Source organism: Taudactylus pleione, unplaced genomic scaffold (genome assembly GCF_031769625.1).
Source record: "Taudactylus pleione unplaced genomic scaffold, aTauple2 ptg000010l, whole genome shotgun sequence".
Classification (NCBI taxonomy): Eukaryota; Metazoa; Chordata; class Amphibia; order Anura; family Myobatrachidae; genus Taudactylus; species Taudactylus pleione.
The window spans coordinates 291,709-310,000 of record NW_028284413.1 but is presented as its reverse complement, the minus strand read 5'-3'; the positions used below and the strand labels follow the sequence as shown (position 1 = coordinate 310,000).

The 18,292-nt window shown below is 44.2% G+C and overlaps 1 protein-coding gene across 1 annotated transcript in view; it reads left to right on the top strand.

Annotated features, from left to right (window-relative positions):
- The first annotated feature begins 1,579 nt into the window (after positions 1 to 1,579).
- The window catches only part of LOC148542641 (omega-hydroxyceramide transacylase-like), a 35,295-nt gene continuing 18,582 nt past the window's right edge, over positions 1,580 to 18,292 (top strand). Inside the window, exon 1 of the mRNA XM_088467413.1 lies at positions 1,580 to 1,778. Coding sequence (XP_088323539.1) covers positions 1,580 to 1,778 — 199 coding nt within the window. The remainder of the gene's footprint in view (positions 1,779 to 18,292) is intronic.

Sequence of the window (18,292 nt, the reverse complement as noted above, 5' to 3'; positions counted from 1 at the left end):
CCAGCACTAATGCCAGGTTGATGATGTCATCTGCATCATGTGATGAGCTGGCACTTGGAGATCTCCAAGCGCTGGCTCTTCCTATGCAGTGAACAGATCGCATCGACCCAAGTTACTCGTTCACACTGCATCATGTGACCAGGGTTGAAATGCCGTGTCGCTCGTCCTGGCTTATTTCAACGTGGCCCTTTCACACTGCACAGAAACCTGGGTTGCTGCGCGTTCACGTGCAATAACCCGGGTTATTGGAGCAAGTGTAAAAGGGGTATAATACCTCTTTTACACCAGAGCTAAAACCCGGGTTATTGCAGGGTTAACCCGGGCAGCTCCCTGGTGTAAAAGGGGAGAGGGTTGGATCGCCGGGTCGAGTGACCCGGCATTCCTACCCAGGTAAATAGCAGGGTTTAACACAGGTGTAGCCCGTGAAACCCTACTGTGAGAACAGCGCACTCCGGGTCACGATGACCTGGAGTGCACTGCTAGCCAGCCGATTGGTCCGGCTTCAGTGGCGATTGGAGATGACGTCATCTCCAAGCGTCCACTTTCACGCCGGGAAAGCTGGGTCTATGCAGACCCGACTCCGGTGTGAGCGGCACCGACATCTACAGCACGCCCCCTTTGATCAGACACTACGAGCGAAGGAAAGTCCTTCGCACGTCGCGTCTCGCGCATGCGCACGACGGAGCTCCCTTCGTCGTGCGCATGCGCAGTGCACACCATCGACCCACTTGCGAGCGGACAGCCGCTCGCGAGTGGGTCTGAATCAGGCCCTAAGTTCCTATTCCCAGGGAATCCACTTTAAGGCCCCTATACATCAGCTATCAGAAAACCACAATTGAACAATTTGAAGATTTGTTGCTCGATTTTAGGATTTCCCAATCCTGCAATCTGCGCCCATAAATTACAGATCTTTTTCAGTGTTTGGCAGATCTGTATTTGCTGAAATTGATCAGTAATCTTGAAAGGCCCATCCTTTTACTAGTACCGGTCTGCAAATCTGCTGATTGTTACCATACGCTAGCACTCTACAGCCCCAATTGATCTATGAAATCCAACATGTTGGACAATCTGATTTAACAATTCCAATCACTTTTTGATTGCAATCTGTGATCTGAAAAAACCATACAATGCAGATTTTTAATATAATCATCTGCAAAATGCAGAATTGCCACAATCAATTGCTGATGTATGGAGGCCATTTCCTGGCTGCCAATATGGGAAATCACTTAGGATTGGATACAGCTGAAGGGCAGTTCTTGGGAAACCCTCTACCTCCCCTAATAGTACAAGTTTTATGTAGAATTGCAAAATTCTAATGTAACACTGTAGCTTTTGGAAGCAGGAGTTAACCAGGAAAAACTGGCTGTTATATAACAGTATACTAAGTATTTAAACAAGGAGAGTCTTTGTTGAACATAATCCTGTAGACAGTCTTCCAGTGAATTGTATTTTATTTCAGTTTACAAGACTTTACAGTGTCTAGTCAACTGACTTGATGAAGAAGCAGCTTTCCTACAGGAAGTTTAATTCCTAGACACTGCAGATTCCAAACAAAATACACAGCAACAGTCTTCAGGTCATGGCAGATGAGACAGACTCTGGAAATAACTCTTTATCTCTGTCATTCTCTGGCAGTGGATTTTTGTCTTTGTATCAGATTGGAGCAGTGAAAGCACTTCTAGATCTGGCCCCTGCACTATTGAAGTCGGCTCCTAAGGTTTACGGAGCCTCCGCTGGATCTTTTGTTGCAGCAGCTGTAGTCTTCAATGTGGACCTAGGTAAGGAATGCACTAATAATATATGTTATGACATGTAACTAATCTTTGTGCATTGCATAATGCATAAGTATATAGACCTGTGGCATTATGATTTCTGATATATTCCCTTGATTTAGCTAAATTCTGACTAGTGGTGCTCATCCAGGCAAACCCTAAAACAAATTCCGTTCCCATTATTTCTAATATAGACTTGTTTTTTAATGTGTCATTGAATATTCATAGTTGCAGTTCTATTGCAGTAGTTCATTTTGGTAGCTCTCCTGTTATGTACTTACAACAGCATTTTAAGTACAAACTTTGAGAAGGAATTTGACCAAGGAAAAGAAAAGATAGAGATCAAGAAATTTGATAGTTTAAAAGTGGAAACACTGTTAAATGTTTACCTGAAATTCTATTGCGGCTCTGGTATAAAGTTAAGCATTGCCTTCAACCTCCATTACAGACTGCTGCGGACACTGTGCTGCCGGTATCTAATCAGGTTAATCCCCAGTCTGAGTTGCTTCATTTATAGTTCCACATTTTTGCTTCACTGTCCCTGTCCTGTATATGATTTAACCAGTTGCATGGCAAGGCTGGTTAGCTCTCAGTCCCGGCTACTGTGATTTTATTAATAGAAAAGCACCTAATTTGTAATAGGATAAACTGCTACAGAGATGAGAGAGAAAATGGTGACCCTCTTAGGTATAAACACTCCAGTTATTTCATGGATATTATTTAGCTCAGTATATATACTGCCTTTTATAGGTTAATGTCAATTAGGGGCTTTGCTTCCCCTTTAAATATTTGTTCTCTGTGGGTGGCTGCCAAATGTAAAACAAATAAGCATGTTTCATTGACCCGTATGTTGGAACAAAATAAAAACTACTGTATAAGCTCTTGACAAATGGATATAGTTACAAAATGCCTTCCTCCAAACTAACCCTTTTAAACCAATATCAATCTGTGCTACTTTTTTCTGTTATTTTTTAATATAAATTTTGGCCCGTATTCAATTAGCCGCTATAAGTCGGAATGGTTTCACCTGCCGCACTTTCTTCGTACATCGTGTGTTATGGCCGCGGAAACTTATCGGGCGAGCCCCCGCCATTCGCCCTATTCAATTCCAAACCACGCAAAAACGGGAAGCTGCGATGTCGGAACAGGCGGAAAGTGCTGTCAGAAATGGGGAAATCAGCCTGAAACCCCCCAAAAAGTGCAATAATATTGGGGATCAATGTAGTTGTCCCCAAATAGCCCTAGCTATTTGTGGTACTAAAGTTGTTTCAATAGCATCTAATTAGTGTCTTTACACAAGTGGTGAAGAATGGCATAAAGCAGTATTTTTTGGTAAAAATAAGTAGTCCTGTCAAATTTGGGGTACTTCAAAATGGGTGCAAGCATATTTTAAAGTGTGTAAAGTGAAGTAAAAAATATCGTGAAAAATCCACCTGTTGCAAGCACCTGCAATCAAAAAAACAACTCACCCCTACTTGCAGACCCCCCTAAAGTCTATTTCACTACTTTTTATGTTTGTACCTCAACTTTGAACTTTTTAACCCCCATTTTCAAAGTCATTTTTTTGGGGTGTCCCTCACTTTTTTTAGGGATTTTTTTGATGCAGTTATCCTTTGGGGGGCTGTCCCAAGGGTGCTGAGTATTTTCCTGATGTTTCCACCCCAAAACCCCAATTCTGCACTTTTTTTCCGCCTGCCTTCATAGGTGAATCTTTTCCGCCTATTGCATTGCATTGACTTTGACTTTCCGCGTATGCGAAAAGTCTTTGGAATTGAATACGGAGGTAAGTTTCCACCTGAAATGACGTCATCCACGATATTTTTTCGAGGAAAACAGCTTTTCGCGTCTAATTGAATATGGTATATTCATGGTATATGGTATATATTGATATACACATAGCATGTTTGGGGTAATTTTTTTGTTTTAACCAGTTTATCAGAGGCTCCCACTCCTTTTCACTTCTACAAAATTAATAAAATACAGCAGTTTCCCAAAATTACAGATACCCCTACATGTATCACCATATACCATTTGGGGTAGATTTATTACAATTTTTAAAATAGTAAAAGTGGAGTTGTTACATGTTGCAACCAATCAGATTGTCACTATCACACATCTAGTACATTCTATGGGGTCTATGTACTAAGCCTTGGAGAGAGATAAAGTGGATGGAATTAAAGTGCCAACCAATCAGCTCCTAACTGTCACTTTACAGGCTGTGTTTGAACAATGACAGTTAGGAGCTGATTAGTTGGTACTGTATCTCTCTCCAAGGCTTAGTACATAGACCCCTATACCAGGAGTGGGCAATTATTTCTGTTGGGGGGCCACTTAACAAGTTTTAGTTAACTATTGAGGACCATACACCAAATATTTCATATTTACAATACCTGTCAGTAAAATCGTAATGGTATTTATTGTACCAACCAGTTGTATATTTACCACACAAATTTACAACACTGCTGTTCAATAAATGAAATAAAAATGTATACACATAAACTGTTGTACCCCCAGACTCATTATGTTGTCACAGTAGAACTCCAGGTCATCTATGCCATTTAATATGTGCCCCCAGTCTCATTATGCACCACACAGTAGTACATCCAGGTCCTCTATGAAATTCAATTGTGCCCCAGTCAGAGGCGGATTGGCAGCGGTCTTCACCGGGAACATTCCCAGTGGAAGGATGGCTCAGGGGGCTGCTGGCTCAAAATTTTATATATATATATATATACGCACACAGTCAGGTCCATAAATATTGAGACATTGACAGAATTTTCAGATTTTGGCCTCTATTCACCACCACAATGGTTTTGAAATGAAACAAACAAGATGTGCTTTAGCTGCAGACTTTCAGATTTAATTTGAGGGTAATTACATCCAAATCGAGTGAACGGTGTAGGAATTACAACAGTTTCAATATGTGTCAAAAGTAATGGGACTATCAACTCAAAAGCTATTTCATGGACAGGTGTGGGCTATTCCCTCGTTATTTCATTATCAATTAAGCAGGTAAAAGGTCTGGAGTTGATTCTAGGTGTGACATTTGCATTTGGAATCAGTTGCCATCAACTCTCAATATGAGATCCAAAGAGCTGTCACTATCAGTGAAGCAAGCCATCATTAGGCTGAGAAATCAAAACAAACCCATCAGAGAGATAGCAAAAACATTATGTGTGGCCAAATAAACTGTTTGGAACATTCTTAAAAAGAAAGAATGCACCGGAGAGCTCAGCAACACCAAAAGACTCGGAAGACCACGGAAAACAACTGTGGTGGATGACAAAAGAATAATTTCCCTGGTGAAGAAAAACCCCTTCACAACAGTTGGCCAAATCAAGAACACTCTCCAGGAGGTAGATGTATATGTGTCAAAGTCAACAATCAAGAGAAGACTTCACAAGAGTGAATATAGAGGGTTCACCACAAGATGCAAACCATTGGTGAGCCATAAAAACAGGAAGACCAGATTAGAGTTTGCCAAACAACATCTAAAAAAGCCATTACAGTTCTGGAACAACATCCTATGGACAGATGAGACAAAGATCAACTTGTACCAGAGTGATGGGAAGAGAAGGAAAGGAACTGCTCATGATCCAAAACATACCACCTCATCAGTGAAGCATGGTGGTGGTAGTGTCATGGCGTGGGCATGTATCGCTGCCAATGGAATTGGTTGCCTTGTATTTATTGATGATGTGACTGCTGACAAAAGCAGCAGAATGAATTCTGAAGTGTTTCGGGCAATATTATATGCTCATATTCAGTCAAATGCTTCAGAACTCATTGGACGGCGCTTCACAGTGCAGATGGACAATGACCCGAAGCAAACTGCAAAAGCAACCAAAGAGTTTTTTAATGCTAAAAAGTGCAATGTTATGCAATGGCCAAGTCAATCCCCTGACCTGAATCCAATTGAGCATGCATTTCACTTGATGAAGACAAAACTGTAGGGAAAATGCCCTAAGAACAAGCAGGAACTGAAGACATTTGCAGTAGAGACCTGGCAGAAGAAACCCAGCGTCTGGTGATGTCTATGCGTTCCAGACTTCAGGCTGTAATTGCCTGCAAAGGATTTGCAACAAAGTATTAAAAAGTGAAAGTTAGATTTAGGATTGTTTAGTTTGTCCCATTACTTTTGGCCCCTTAAAAAGTGGGCGGCACATATAGAAACCGTTGTAATTCCTACACCGTTCACCTGATTTGGATGTAATTACCCTCAAATTAAATCTGAAAGTCTGCAGTTAAAGCACATCTTGTTTGTTTCATTTCAAAGCCATTGTGGTGGTGAATAGAGGCCAAATTATGAAAATTCTGTCAATGTCCCAATATTTATGGACCTGTCTGTGTATGTATGTGTATATATATATATATATATATTAAAAGTATTTCCCCTGCCTCCAATGAGCTGGCTCCAGGGGTCATCAGGGCCAGCTCCAGCTTATTAATACACTTCACGGTGGCTGGCCCCTCCCCAGGGACCAGCCACCTCTCTACAAGGGCAGTCCATCCCTCTTCCTCCTTCCACTTCATCTCCCTTGGGGAACTACTCATTTCACAGTAGAATCAAACTGAGGTGGAGCGCTGTATAAGCATTTCCCTGAGCACCATCAAAAGCCAGAACATTTCCTGGAGAAGGAATTCCCCATGGATAGGGCTTGGGGTAGGGGCTAGTAAGAGGTGTAGCATTGAAAATAAATGTGAAGCTCCGGAGAGTGTCGAGTCCAACCGTGGCCATGTTAATATTTTTTTTTCTCCAAAAGCATTATTTTCTGCTGGCAGGTGCCAGGATCACCCACTGGCAGAAACAATGGCACAAAATTGTGCACATGCTGCTCCCCCTGACCTTTTCTCAGAGTCCTCCTCACCAACTGGCCTGGAAGCAGATCTGGTGAGTACCTCTCCTGTCTTCAGCTCCCCCTGCTGCATTCATTATTATGCTGACTGGGGATCTAGTTATAATACCGATTATAATACAGTCTGGATACCAGCGCTTAGAATGCCGACGCCGGAAACCCGACACCTGTCAGCATCCCAGCGCCGGCATCCTGACAGTAAGTAGTGGGGTTAGGGATTAGGGTTAAGCACTAGGGGGAGAGTTAGGGTTAGGCACTGGGGGGAAGGGTTAGGTTTAGGCTGCGAAGGGGGTGATTAAATTTAGGCACTTGGGGGGAGGGTTAGGTTTAGGTAGCGGCAAGGGAGGGTTATAGGTAGGGGGAGGGTTAGGATACCCTGTCTGGTCATCTCTTCATCTTCGACCCCGTGTCTTTCTATGTTCCTCTGTCACCTCTTGCTTTCCACTCAGTTGTATTGTATTTATTCCAAAATTGGTCCCCCTTCCATTAATACCCTAACACTGCCCCCCCCTCACCACACTGCTCTCTCCTCTAAAACTGCAGAAAATTTTACCCCCAAAAAAACTACCACAAGAGTGCTCACCATTCTGAAAACTGCCCTGACACTGCTCACCCACCAAAAAAGTACACTAACACTGCTCCCCTTTCAAATAGTGCCCCAGCACTGCCCCACTCAAAATACTGCCCCAACAGTGCTCCTCCCTCCAAATACTATCTCAACGCTGCTTCTCCCTCCAAATATTGCACTGATGCTGCTCCTCCCTCCAAATACTGCTCCAATGCTGCTCCCACTCGACTTGCTGCCCTAACACTGACTACCCCTAAAAATAATGCTCGAATATGCTGTAACTCCAGATTGCAGCCCCTATTACCTATGTGTTCAAATCCCGACAACAGAAGACCAGCAGGAGTGAAAATGCTACGGCCCTGGGTAAGTATAGTAACTGCACCTAACCCTATCCCCCCTCTAACCCTAACCCTCCTTTAGGGGTGCCTAACCCTAACCTCCCCCCATATTGCCTAATCCTAATCCACCCTGTAAGTGCCTACACCTAACCACCCTCATCCCCACAGCCTGACCCTAACCCTCCCGGGGGGTGCCTAACCCTTAGTCCTCCCGGGAGCCCTGAAACCTAAAGCGGCTATCTGCGCCCGCCGCCCGGCTTACCTTCGTTCGGTATGCCGGCCAGCAGGTTTTCGGCGTTGGTATTTTGAGCCTGTCATTAGACCCCTATCGGGATTAGGCAGTCGGGAAGCCGGTGGTCGGCATTTTGACCGTCGGCTTCCTGACTGCATACCCTATTAGCGGTGCCACCAGTCTCCCTAGATAGTCCTGGCACATTAGCTGTATCCACTAATGTCAGCCCTGTGTGCACCATCTGTCTTCCCTTGCACTTTTTTGTCACTTCATCTTGCCCCGATATGCTGGCTCACTTCGATACTGGGAAGTGCAGGGAGGAGTGCTGTAGCGTTAGCTTGCTCCAGGCACTGCAGCTCCACGCTACAGCTCTGATGATAACTGGAGGATTGGCTGGCAGGGCCAGGGAGCTGACTTTGGGGCAGCTGTAACGTCACATCTGGTGACTGAGCAAGCTAGAGTATATGCTGTGCAAAGGCTTCTGGGAGTTGTAGTTTTCCTGTATCATGGGGAGCTGTGTAAACACTAGGGGCCTGATTCAGAGCCGAACGCTCTGACCAGAGCGCTCGCTCTGAATCAGTGCCCTCCTACCTGAAAATGGAGCGGCCTTCTGGCCGCTCGCATAGCTGTGGGTGACCGCCCACAGCATATGCGAGCGGCCAAAAAGATGGTCGCGATGGTCAAGACCATCGAGACCATCGGGCTTGAGACGAGACCCTGTGGTAGGGTCTCGCTGCCGCAAGCCCATGAGTGATTTTGGTTCTATCAGAGCCAAAATCACTCCCACTGACATCATTACTGATGTCAGTGGGGCCGACTTCAGACGGTAGGCGTTCCTATGGGAACGCCTCTGTCTGGCAGCCACGCCCACCAAAGGGGGCGTGCTGTCATTCACCATCGACAGCACGCCCCCTTTGGTGCGAGACCCCGAGCGACTTATTCCTCATCGCTCGCCGGGTCTCACGCATGCACACGACGGAGCTCCCTCCGTCGTGCGCATTCACACAACATCGACCCGCTTGCGAGCGTCCTTTGCTCGCGAGCGGGTCTGAATGACCCCCTAGGTGCAGAAGAGATTTGCGACTGGTTAGCAGCCGGTGTGTTACTATAATACTGAATCAGGAACCCTGCATGTTTTATTCCATCCACAGCCCCTGTAGTTGTATGACATACATATGGATTCACAGGTAGCAAACACTACAACTCTGGGTGGTTGTCCCCCTCCCCATTAATAAAAGCACATCAGTTTGCATTGGAAGGTCTCTCTATTAAGCTGTGCTCACTTGGAAGCTGTTTTTATGGTGGGTTGCTGTCTGTCCTATATTGCGGTTAATGGATGCTGTCTGTACTGCATGGTGGACACTAGTATGCAGTCTGTATTTTATGGAGATCACTAAAATGCTGTTTGTATTTATGGCAGTCATTGGGACATTGTTTGCCTGCATAGCGGTAACGTGGGTGCCGTCTGTCCTGTATTGGAATTACGGATGCTCTCCTTATTGTATTGTGGTCACATGGATAGTCTCTGTATTGTGGCTAGGTCTAGGTTTCTGTATGTCTCCACCTGTGTGAGGCCACTTCCATAAATGTTTCCAGGGTCACGTTAATTCCTAATCTGCCCTGTAGGTCATCTATGTCAATCTTGTGCCCCAGTCTCATTATGCACAACACAGTAGTACACCCAGGTCATCTATTGTATACCATACAGTTCTGCCACCAGCCTCAAAATACACTCTGTTTTACTCTTATCTTTATATTTACTCTCTATCCTCTCCTCCTCTGCAGGCAGCTGCTCTGCTCCTCAGTGCAACTTTGCACTAACCCTAACATGCATGACCTTAGGCCATATCAGCGTCATATTGAGAGCTTCCCAGAAGTTGTTAGTGACTGTGCTGGGAGAGAGGATCCTAGCATGTTTCCATCATATGGGATGCTATTGCCTGTGAGTCATATTTTGCCCACATTTACAGAGTTTATTTGGCCTACCACCATATTTGTTGGTTTCTTTTCAACAGCAGACTTGTCGTCGCTAGATGGACTTGTGTATGGTGTTCTAGGTCTATGGAGGCAATGGCATATTGTAGATCTAAGGAGACATATAGTACTGTATCAAGCAGCCGTTTGTCATGTAGTGGTAGCTTTACAATATGTTGGATGTCAACCGGTTCTCTCCCTCTTCCTGTCTCTACTGCACTTACCCTCACAATCCCCTGCTTCTCATGTGGCAGTATTAGAGGTGGTGGGTGCTGACCTCTGCCTGCTCTGACCTGACCTTACATTTGGATACTGATCACTCCTGGACCACTGCCATCCCTAACCTATTATTTTCAATGTATTCAATCTTATTGCAATGTATCTCCTAAAAGATATAGAAATGAGGCTGCTGTAGGTGAAGGTCATGATTAGTCAGTTCTAGTGATCTTATATTAAATATTCTGACCTTTCAGGTAGGTTTAGAGGTGGTTAAAGAGAATAAGGGAAGACTAGATCTGTTTAGATGTCCATGCAGGAGTGAAAGCCTCAATAATATATATTTTTATTTTTTCCAAAGTTTTGTTCAAATAATCATCACTTAATGAAATGCCACACCTAACCTAGTATCACCATGAAATTCAAAAAACGTAGGTTATAGTGGAATTCACATATTCTCATTGCAATAATTGCTTATAAATAAAACATGAATTTTACTAAATTATTTCAAATGTACATGTAGTACAATCAGCAAAAAATATTTAACACAAATAATAAAGTGATAGAATAAATAAGTGATTAAAAACCACTGTGTACCATACCTATTGTACTGCTTAAACATTTAATAATTGATGTTAGTCAGAATAAAATAAATGAACTTAATATCAACTAGCGTTTGCCCGAAGCTTCACTAGCGTGGATGTCTGTTATTGCTCAGCGGAACTAATTTTACGAAAACAGTAGTGGCATCTAATATTGCGATGTATATTTTGTATTGTAGACATTGATCACAAAATATTTCTGTAAACAATATTTGCAGTCTTTCCTTCAGGGAAGATGCTTGGGGCTACTAACTCTTGAGCAAGCCACTGAACCTACAGCTATGGCCAAAAGTTTTGAGAATGACACAAGTATTGGTTTTCACAAAGTTTGCTGCTTCATTGTTTTTAGACTTTTTTGTCAGATGTTACTTTGGTATACTGAAGTAAAATTACAAGCATTTCATAAGTGTCAAAGGCTTTTATTTACAATTACATTATGTTTATGCAAAGAGTCAATATTTCCAGTGTTGACCCTTCTTTTTCAAGACCTCTGTAATTTGATCTGGCATGCTGTCAATTAAATTCTGGGCCACATACTGACTGATGGCTGCCCATTCTTGCCGAATCAATGCTTGGAGTTTGTCAGAATTTGTGGGTTTTTGTTTGTCCAGCCGCCTCTTGAGGATTGCCCACAAGTTCTCAATGGGATTAAGGTCTGACCATGGACCCAAAAGTTCGATGTTATGTTTCTGAGCAGCCACTTAGTTATCACTTTTGCCGTATGGCAAGGTGCTCCATCATGCTGGAAAAGGCATTTTTTGTCACCAAACTGTCCTTGGATTGTAGTAAGCAAAAAAACCAAGGTCTGAGGAAACCGCCGATGATTCTGAGGCGGAGAAACGTGTAACAAGTGCTCACTTGTGGAATAGGCTACGGGTCTCTGGGCTGCTGCTTCCCACGACTGTGGTTCCCTGCTGTACAGGAAAGATACACTGCTACCGGTAACAATACTGCAGGCTTTTGCACCTGCCATGCAGCACCGTGATTGACAAAAGGGATACCACTGGGGTTGAAATTTGAGTGAGACTAAATACTCAACACACATGCATGTTGTTCAATATTGCCCCGGATACCCACGCTGATACCTCATTATGCCTCATTATTACCAGTGATTCATTTGGATTTATCTACAGTTTTTTTCTATCTACTTTTTTTCTGGCCCCAAGTGGAATTGCTATACATTAGCAGAACAGGAGACTATACACATATCAATTAGTCTCCTGGGAACTTTCTACAAACATTGGGTTGTTCAAAAGGATACAGTATTTTTCGTCTCCGACATGGAGCTACAACTGTGACAATTTTAGAGCACAACACATACTTTTATATCCATTTTGTTTCCATGTCGCTAAGTAGCATCAACTAGTGCTCTATAGAAGTTAGCGATTTTGGTTATGTCATATTTTTACTTTGTGTGGTGCATATCGTTTTAATTGTCTATTAGTTTTTTATTTATCTTTTATTTTTCACATTATTGTTTATTATTTTTGTATTTTCTATTTTTTATTTTATATATTTTTTTCATCATGTTTATGTCTCCTGATTATTAGCTATTATCTGTTTATTACATGTGTTATTAATATGTATTATTAAACATACCACATTATTTGATTAGCGCCCATACGTTCTTCTCTTCTTGTTCTTGGATTGTTGGGAGAAGTTGCTCTTGGAGGATGTTTTGGAACCACTCTTTATTCATGGCTGTGTTCTTAGGCAAAATTGTGAGTGAGCCCACTCCCTTGGCTGAGAAGCAACCCCACACATGAATGGTCTCAGGATGCTTTTCTCAGCTTCCCGATCGCACTCTGTACGCAGACGCTCCACTACAATGAGTGACAGGGCGTGCCGTTTGTGGGTGGTGACAGGGGGTGGTCGATGGAAAGGGTGGTGTGAACGCAGGTATGTCTGAAAGCCATTTCAGGGGCGTGCATAATTAAGATGCATCGTCAGCATACAAGTCACATAACTGAATTACACACAGCAGCACTCACAGTTCTTGCGGTAGGGTATGGTCAGCCACAAGTGTTGCGTATGTCCGATGTTACCGATTGTTTAATATACTTCCTGGACATTATGTAAGTTACTAAGGGAAAGTGGGCATCTTGTGTCAGGCTGGTGAGTGTCTAAATACATACTGCGATGGCACGGCAAGACATAGTGGGCGTGCTAATGTCTTGGTAGTGATCACGGGATTTGCATACTTTGGCTGCTTATGGCTGCATGCGAACGCATCCTAGCGAACGGTCTGAATCAGGCCCGGAGTTCTTAATAGCTACTTCCCCCGATGTCACATTGAAATAATACATAGCTCAGTTTCTTTCTAGGTGACTAAGCCATACAATATTGAAAGCGCAATTCAAATTGGCATCACGCAAAAGCTATGGGATGAAACAGACAGACAAATTTTTTTTTTATTTTTTTTTAAATAAATAAATAAATTGTCTGTATAGTACATACACAGGCCCTGATTCAGAGGCGCTCGCTATTTGCGAGCGCTCGCTCTGAATCAGAGTGGGCCATTTTTTTTTCCACCGGTCTCCAGGCCGCTCACTATGGGGCTTGCGCACACGCAGTGTGCACACCACGCATGCACTCTGCCCGGCCATCGACCCGCTTGCAAGCGCTATGCGTACATGCTTACAGACGCAACCATAACAACATTATTATAAGTATAGATAGAGATTGCTTATTCCCTGCTGTGGTATTATATATAAGTTTAATGATTGCTGATGATACTTGAATGAGGGATAATCTATACTAATATAATAAGAATTACAAAACAAAGGGTAAATAATATCATCCCAAATCCCGGCTCTAAAATATATAAAAATGGTATCCCAATTAATTACACTTGCTGCAGATCGATTGAGACCAAATGCCAATTGGTCTTAAGAAAAAAAGAATTATAAAAAACAAAAACGACTGTGCTAGTGCAATTAAAATGCCAATAAATCTCCAAATAATCTTCTGTGACAGGGACAGTATGCTTTCACATGAAGTTAATGTGGAGTTGCATGCTATCCAGGCCAGGTTTTCCTGGGACTAGTTGTAAGCCACAAGCAGGGCTAATTAGCAGCACCTGTTATCTGTCTTGCCAGTGCAAATCCACAATGATGCTGATGATGAATTAGTCATCCAGGTTATAGTCATCCAGGGGGTTACTAAGGGTACTCCCGTACTGGGCCCCGAGTCTCAGAAGGCCCCGAAGTTCAGATTGGTGAAAATGGGTCTGCGGGGCCTAGTTGTAGTTTACTAATGGGCGACTGACACAGGTGCCCACTTAATCCCGTCCCTTCATCTCCCTTACCCCTGTCAGGCCCAGACCATTCACATATAAATTATATTGCAGCCTCCGCTGTTTTATTTCTGCATTCCTACCTGCAACCACGGCGCGGTCCACTGAAGAAGCTGCTGAGGAGCACGAAGTTGGAACAGTCAGCAGGCGACGAAACCACCAGGCAGATGGTGGCACAAACAAGCAGCAACCAACACTGTCAGCTGAGCTCTCTGCTGACACATGAGGTAGCTGCAGCAGAGTCTGGTGAGTCTGGTAAGGTCTGTCTCTCTCTCTCTCTCTCTCATGGAAGTTTATATAATTATATAACAAGCAAGTGCCCATAATCACGGACCAGGCGGCACTCACACGGACTTCATATAGATGTATAATGTGCTTTTATTGCCAATGTTTCAAGGCCCCGTAGGCCTTTTCGTAAGGTGAATATATATATAACATGGATGGTGGCCCCAGAGGTATAAATGTACTGGGCCCCAAGATTTCTGTTCCTGGCCCTGAGGCCTGGGGGTGACTACTGTTAGGGATCCTGGACCTGAGGGTCCACTAAATGTACTGGTTTGCTGGATAGAAGATTCTGTGTACCTGCTGTAATATCTTGCCTGTGAACACTGCACTGACCTGTATATCTGCCTGTGGTGAGAAAATAAACTTATGTTGTTTTTACTCCGGTCTATGTGATTCTTGTCACATTTGGTGACCAGATCCACCCACAGTGGCAGTGAGACGCATTGCAGGATGCTACCTGCTGTGCAGCGGCTTGGTGAGTCTGAGTTGCGTTACTAGCAGCTGGGTAGGTGAGTGTGGCAGGCCAGCCATAAAAACAGCAGTTGTCCATGTGTATATGCAAATTTTGCACAATATAAAACTGCTTAATTCCTGTGTATGGGGCTGGTAGCCCAGGTAATGTAGTGTGGTTTTAAAGGTAGCCAGATGATATAGATTGCTGGGAATCTGGCTTGCAATGAGAGTTAATTAAGACTGCTATAGTTATCCACAAAGTGGGAAAGCAGTGTAATATAGAAGAGCTTTTGAAAAGTTTTGCTGAACTGGCTGCATGGCAGCAAACTCAAATACAGTTACTACATGCTGAATTACAGGAAATAAGAAAATCTGGGCAAGAGCAGAAGGTGTTACAAAAGCTTACACCAACACATGATATTGAGGCATTTTTGTGCACCATTGAACACATTGCTGTTCACTTAAAATGGCCAGAGGAGGAGTGGGCTGCCAGATTAGCTCCCTGTCTCACAGGGTAGACACAAAGAGCATATGTTGATTTAACAGTGTGTGAAGTGAGCTCCTATCCTCATATGAAAGAGGCTGTACTCAGCGGGGTTTTGGTGACTGGCCCCAGTAAAGCCCAGGAGTTTCATGAGTGGCGGTTGATCCCATCTGAGACTCCTAGAGTACAATTGGAAAAATTATCTTCACTGAGTAAAGCCTGGTTGCAGCTGGATAAAAATTCTGCACAGTGTGTGGTGGAAATAGTTGCTCCTATAGACCATGATATACGGGCATTGTACAAGCTGAGCTCCAAACATTTGAGGAGTTACCGGTGGTAATTGAGCGGTACCTGACTTGGGAAATTGAATAAAGCCAAGCAGGGGTTCCAGCCAGTACCCATGCCTAGAACCCAGGTCTCAGTTGTTAAATCGAACAACCCACCTCCGGCTGTGTTTTTTTGTTGCGGCGACACCGGTCATGTGTGCCATAACTGCCCAAAGCAGGGCAAGCCGATGGACTGCAGTGTGGGAAAAACAACTTGACCGGTGCTCAGCATGGCTGCTTGAAGCATTTCCATGGCTGAGACTACCTTGTTTCGTTTGATGGTTCAAGTGGAAGGCCAGGAGATCTGGGCCTTAGTGGATACTGGCAGTGAAGTAAATATCATCTCTGTTAACCTGGTTCCACCCGGGGCTGATCAGGTGCTTCCACCGGTAAAGGTTATATGTGTACATGGGTATGTAGAAAAATGGCCCCGAGTGCACCTCCCGGTGGTAATAAAAGGGCGATATCTGAAGGTGGTAGCTGCAGTAACCGCCAGACCACCCTACCCATTGATCCTAGGTTGGGATTTTCTGTTACTACAAGAGGTGGTTACTTGGCATGATGATGGCAGACAGACAACGCCAGAGGTGTCCCAAGAGCCAAGCTCTGCAGTATCCCAAAATTTGCTGGCTGTAACACACTCCTTGGCCAGTGAGCAGCAGGAGGGGAGTGAGACCGAGACTCAGTGGATTCCCATCGGCAAGGAAGTGTCTTAACTGGACTTTGGCTAAGACCAACAGAATGATGGGAACTTGATAAACGCATTTGAAAATGTTGTAGAAGTAAATGGTAAAGTAATTACGGCTTTACCAACAGAAGGTGTACCATACTTTGCATTGAAAAATAATTTGTTATATTGTGTAACATATTTGCAGGGTAAGAAAGTAGACCAATAGTTGGTTCCCTGGAAACACAAGCAGTTGGTGTTGAGGGCGGCTCATACACACCTGTGGGGTGGCCATTTAGGGGAGGAGAAAACTCTTGAGCGTATTCAGTTAACATTCTTTTTGCCAGGCATTCATGCAGCAGTAAAAAAAATATTGTCAGGAATGTCCAGTGTGTCAGAAGACAGCCCCCTGACCAGGGTTTCAGGCACCTTTGGTTACCCTCCCTGTCATTTCTGTACCTTTTGAGAGAATTGATATGGATCTGATAGGGCCGGTGGAAAAATCTGCTTGTGGGCATCAATACATATTAGTGGTAGTAGATTATGCCACAAGGTACCTGGAGGCCATACCGCTATGTCCATGAGTTATTGATGCTATACTCAGATCTGGGAATACCAAAAGAGGTCCTGACAGATCAAGGTATCCCTTTTGTATCTAAATTAATAAAAGATTTGTGCCATAAGGGTAAGGGTAGATAGGATTACCACCTCAGTTTATCAACCACTAACAGATGGCTTAGTAGAACGCTTTAACCAGACCCTTAAACAGATGATAAAGACAGCGGTGTCACAAAAAAAGCGAGATTGGGATTTACTCCTGCCCTATTTGATGCTTGCAGTTGGAGAGGTGCCCCAGGAAGGTTTAGGTGTATGAAACATTCATCTGTGAAAACAGGGAGCCAAGCAGTGACTATTTTAGTGAAGCAAACTCACAGAAAAAATCTTGCACCAAGCTGCTTTATAAGAGCTGCCCAGAGGGCTGAAACAACCAGAGCCAGTGAGAGCCGATCAGAAATGGCAATGTGCCCTGTTGCCTAGCAGCAGCCTAGATTGGGGAGGGAGTCAGGGACTGAGCAGGGTCATATCTGAGGCAGAGAGTGTGAGATGGCCTCTAACGAACCCATGAAGATGCCCTGATGCAGACACAGTAGCCAGGGGAGGCATATCTATCAGGGATTTTTAAAAATAACAATGGGACACCATTGAATTATTTTCATTCCATGGTAGCAAACATTGGACCACCACCATCCAATGCTAAAAACACTACCATTGGAATGAAAACATTGATGGCTAGCATCGGATTCCAATGTCCATCCCTACACTGAACCTGCAGGCTGACTTTGGCCACCACTCCTACACCATGAAGTGTTTATTCTCCAGTGTGATGTTCCTGCTCAGCCTCACACCCTCAGTGAACAGGAGGCACCTCCCATAGAAGTCAGCGCTGTTCTTGGACAGGAGCACCATGAGGAAAAAGCTCAACAGGAAGCCCAGGAAATATAGGGTACAATGTGCAAAGAGGATATTGTTCATCGCCAAGTTCAGTAACTGCGGAGGGGTGCACATGGAGGCTGCAGAAATATGCACAGGTGTCCCAGCCCTAGGGACATGCTGATGATAATGCTTACATTAGCTGCAGTACAAATCTCTCATCCATGATACTGCTGCCCTTCCCAGCACACCCCAGTGGCCGCGCCCCAGCCAGCTGCAGGGCAGGGGATTGTGGTGAGAAACGGGATTGTGGTGAGATGCAGGGGACTGTGGTGACATAGTGCAGGTTGTTATGAGAAGCAGGTGGCTTTGGCGAGATGAAATTAATAACCCTAATCCACCATGCACCCTAACCCTTCCCCTAAACCTAAGTTTTCCCCTTTGTGACCACCCCCCCAGAGTGCCTAAACCTAACCCCCCCCCCAGTGGTGCCTGACCCTTACCCCCCTAGGGGTGTCTAACCCTAACCTCTCCCCCCAAAAAAACCTAACGCTAACCCCACTATGCTACCTAAACCTAACCCACCCCCACAGCTAACACTAAGGGCACCCCAGCTTACCTTCATTTGGGCTGTCATCCTCCTGAATTCCGGCGTCGGGATTGAGATAGGTATTGGTATTTTGACGCCTATCTTAAGTCCCTTGTCAGGTTTCCAGCATCGGGATTGAGACCGGCGGCATCATAGCCACCAGTCTCACAACTACTGTACATCTCCTTCATGTATATGGTCGCA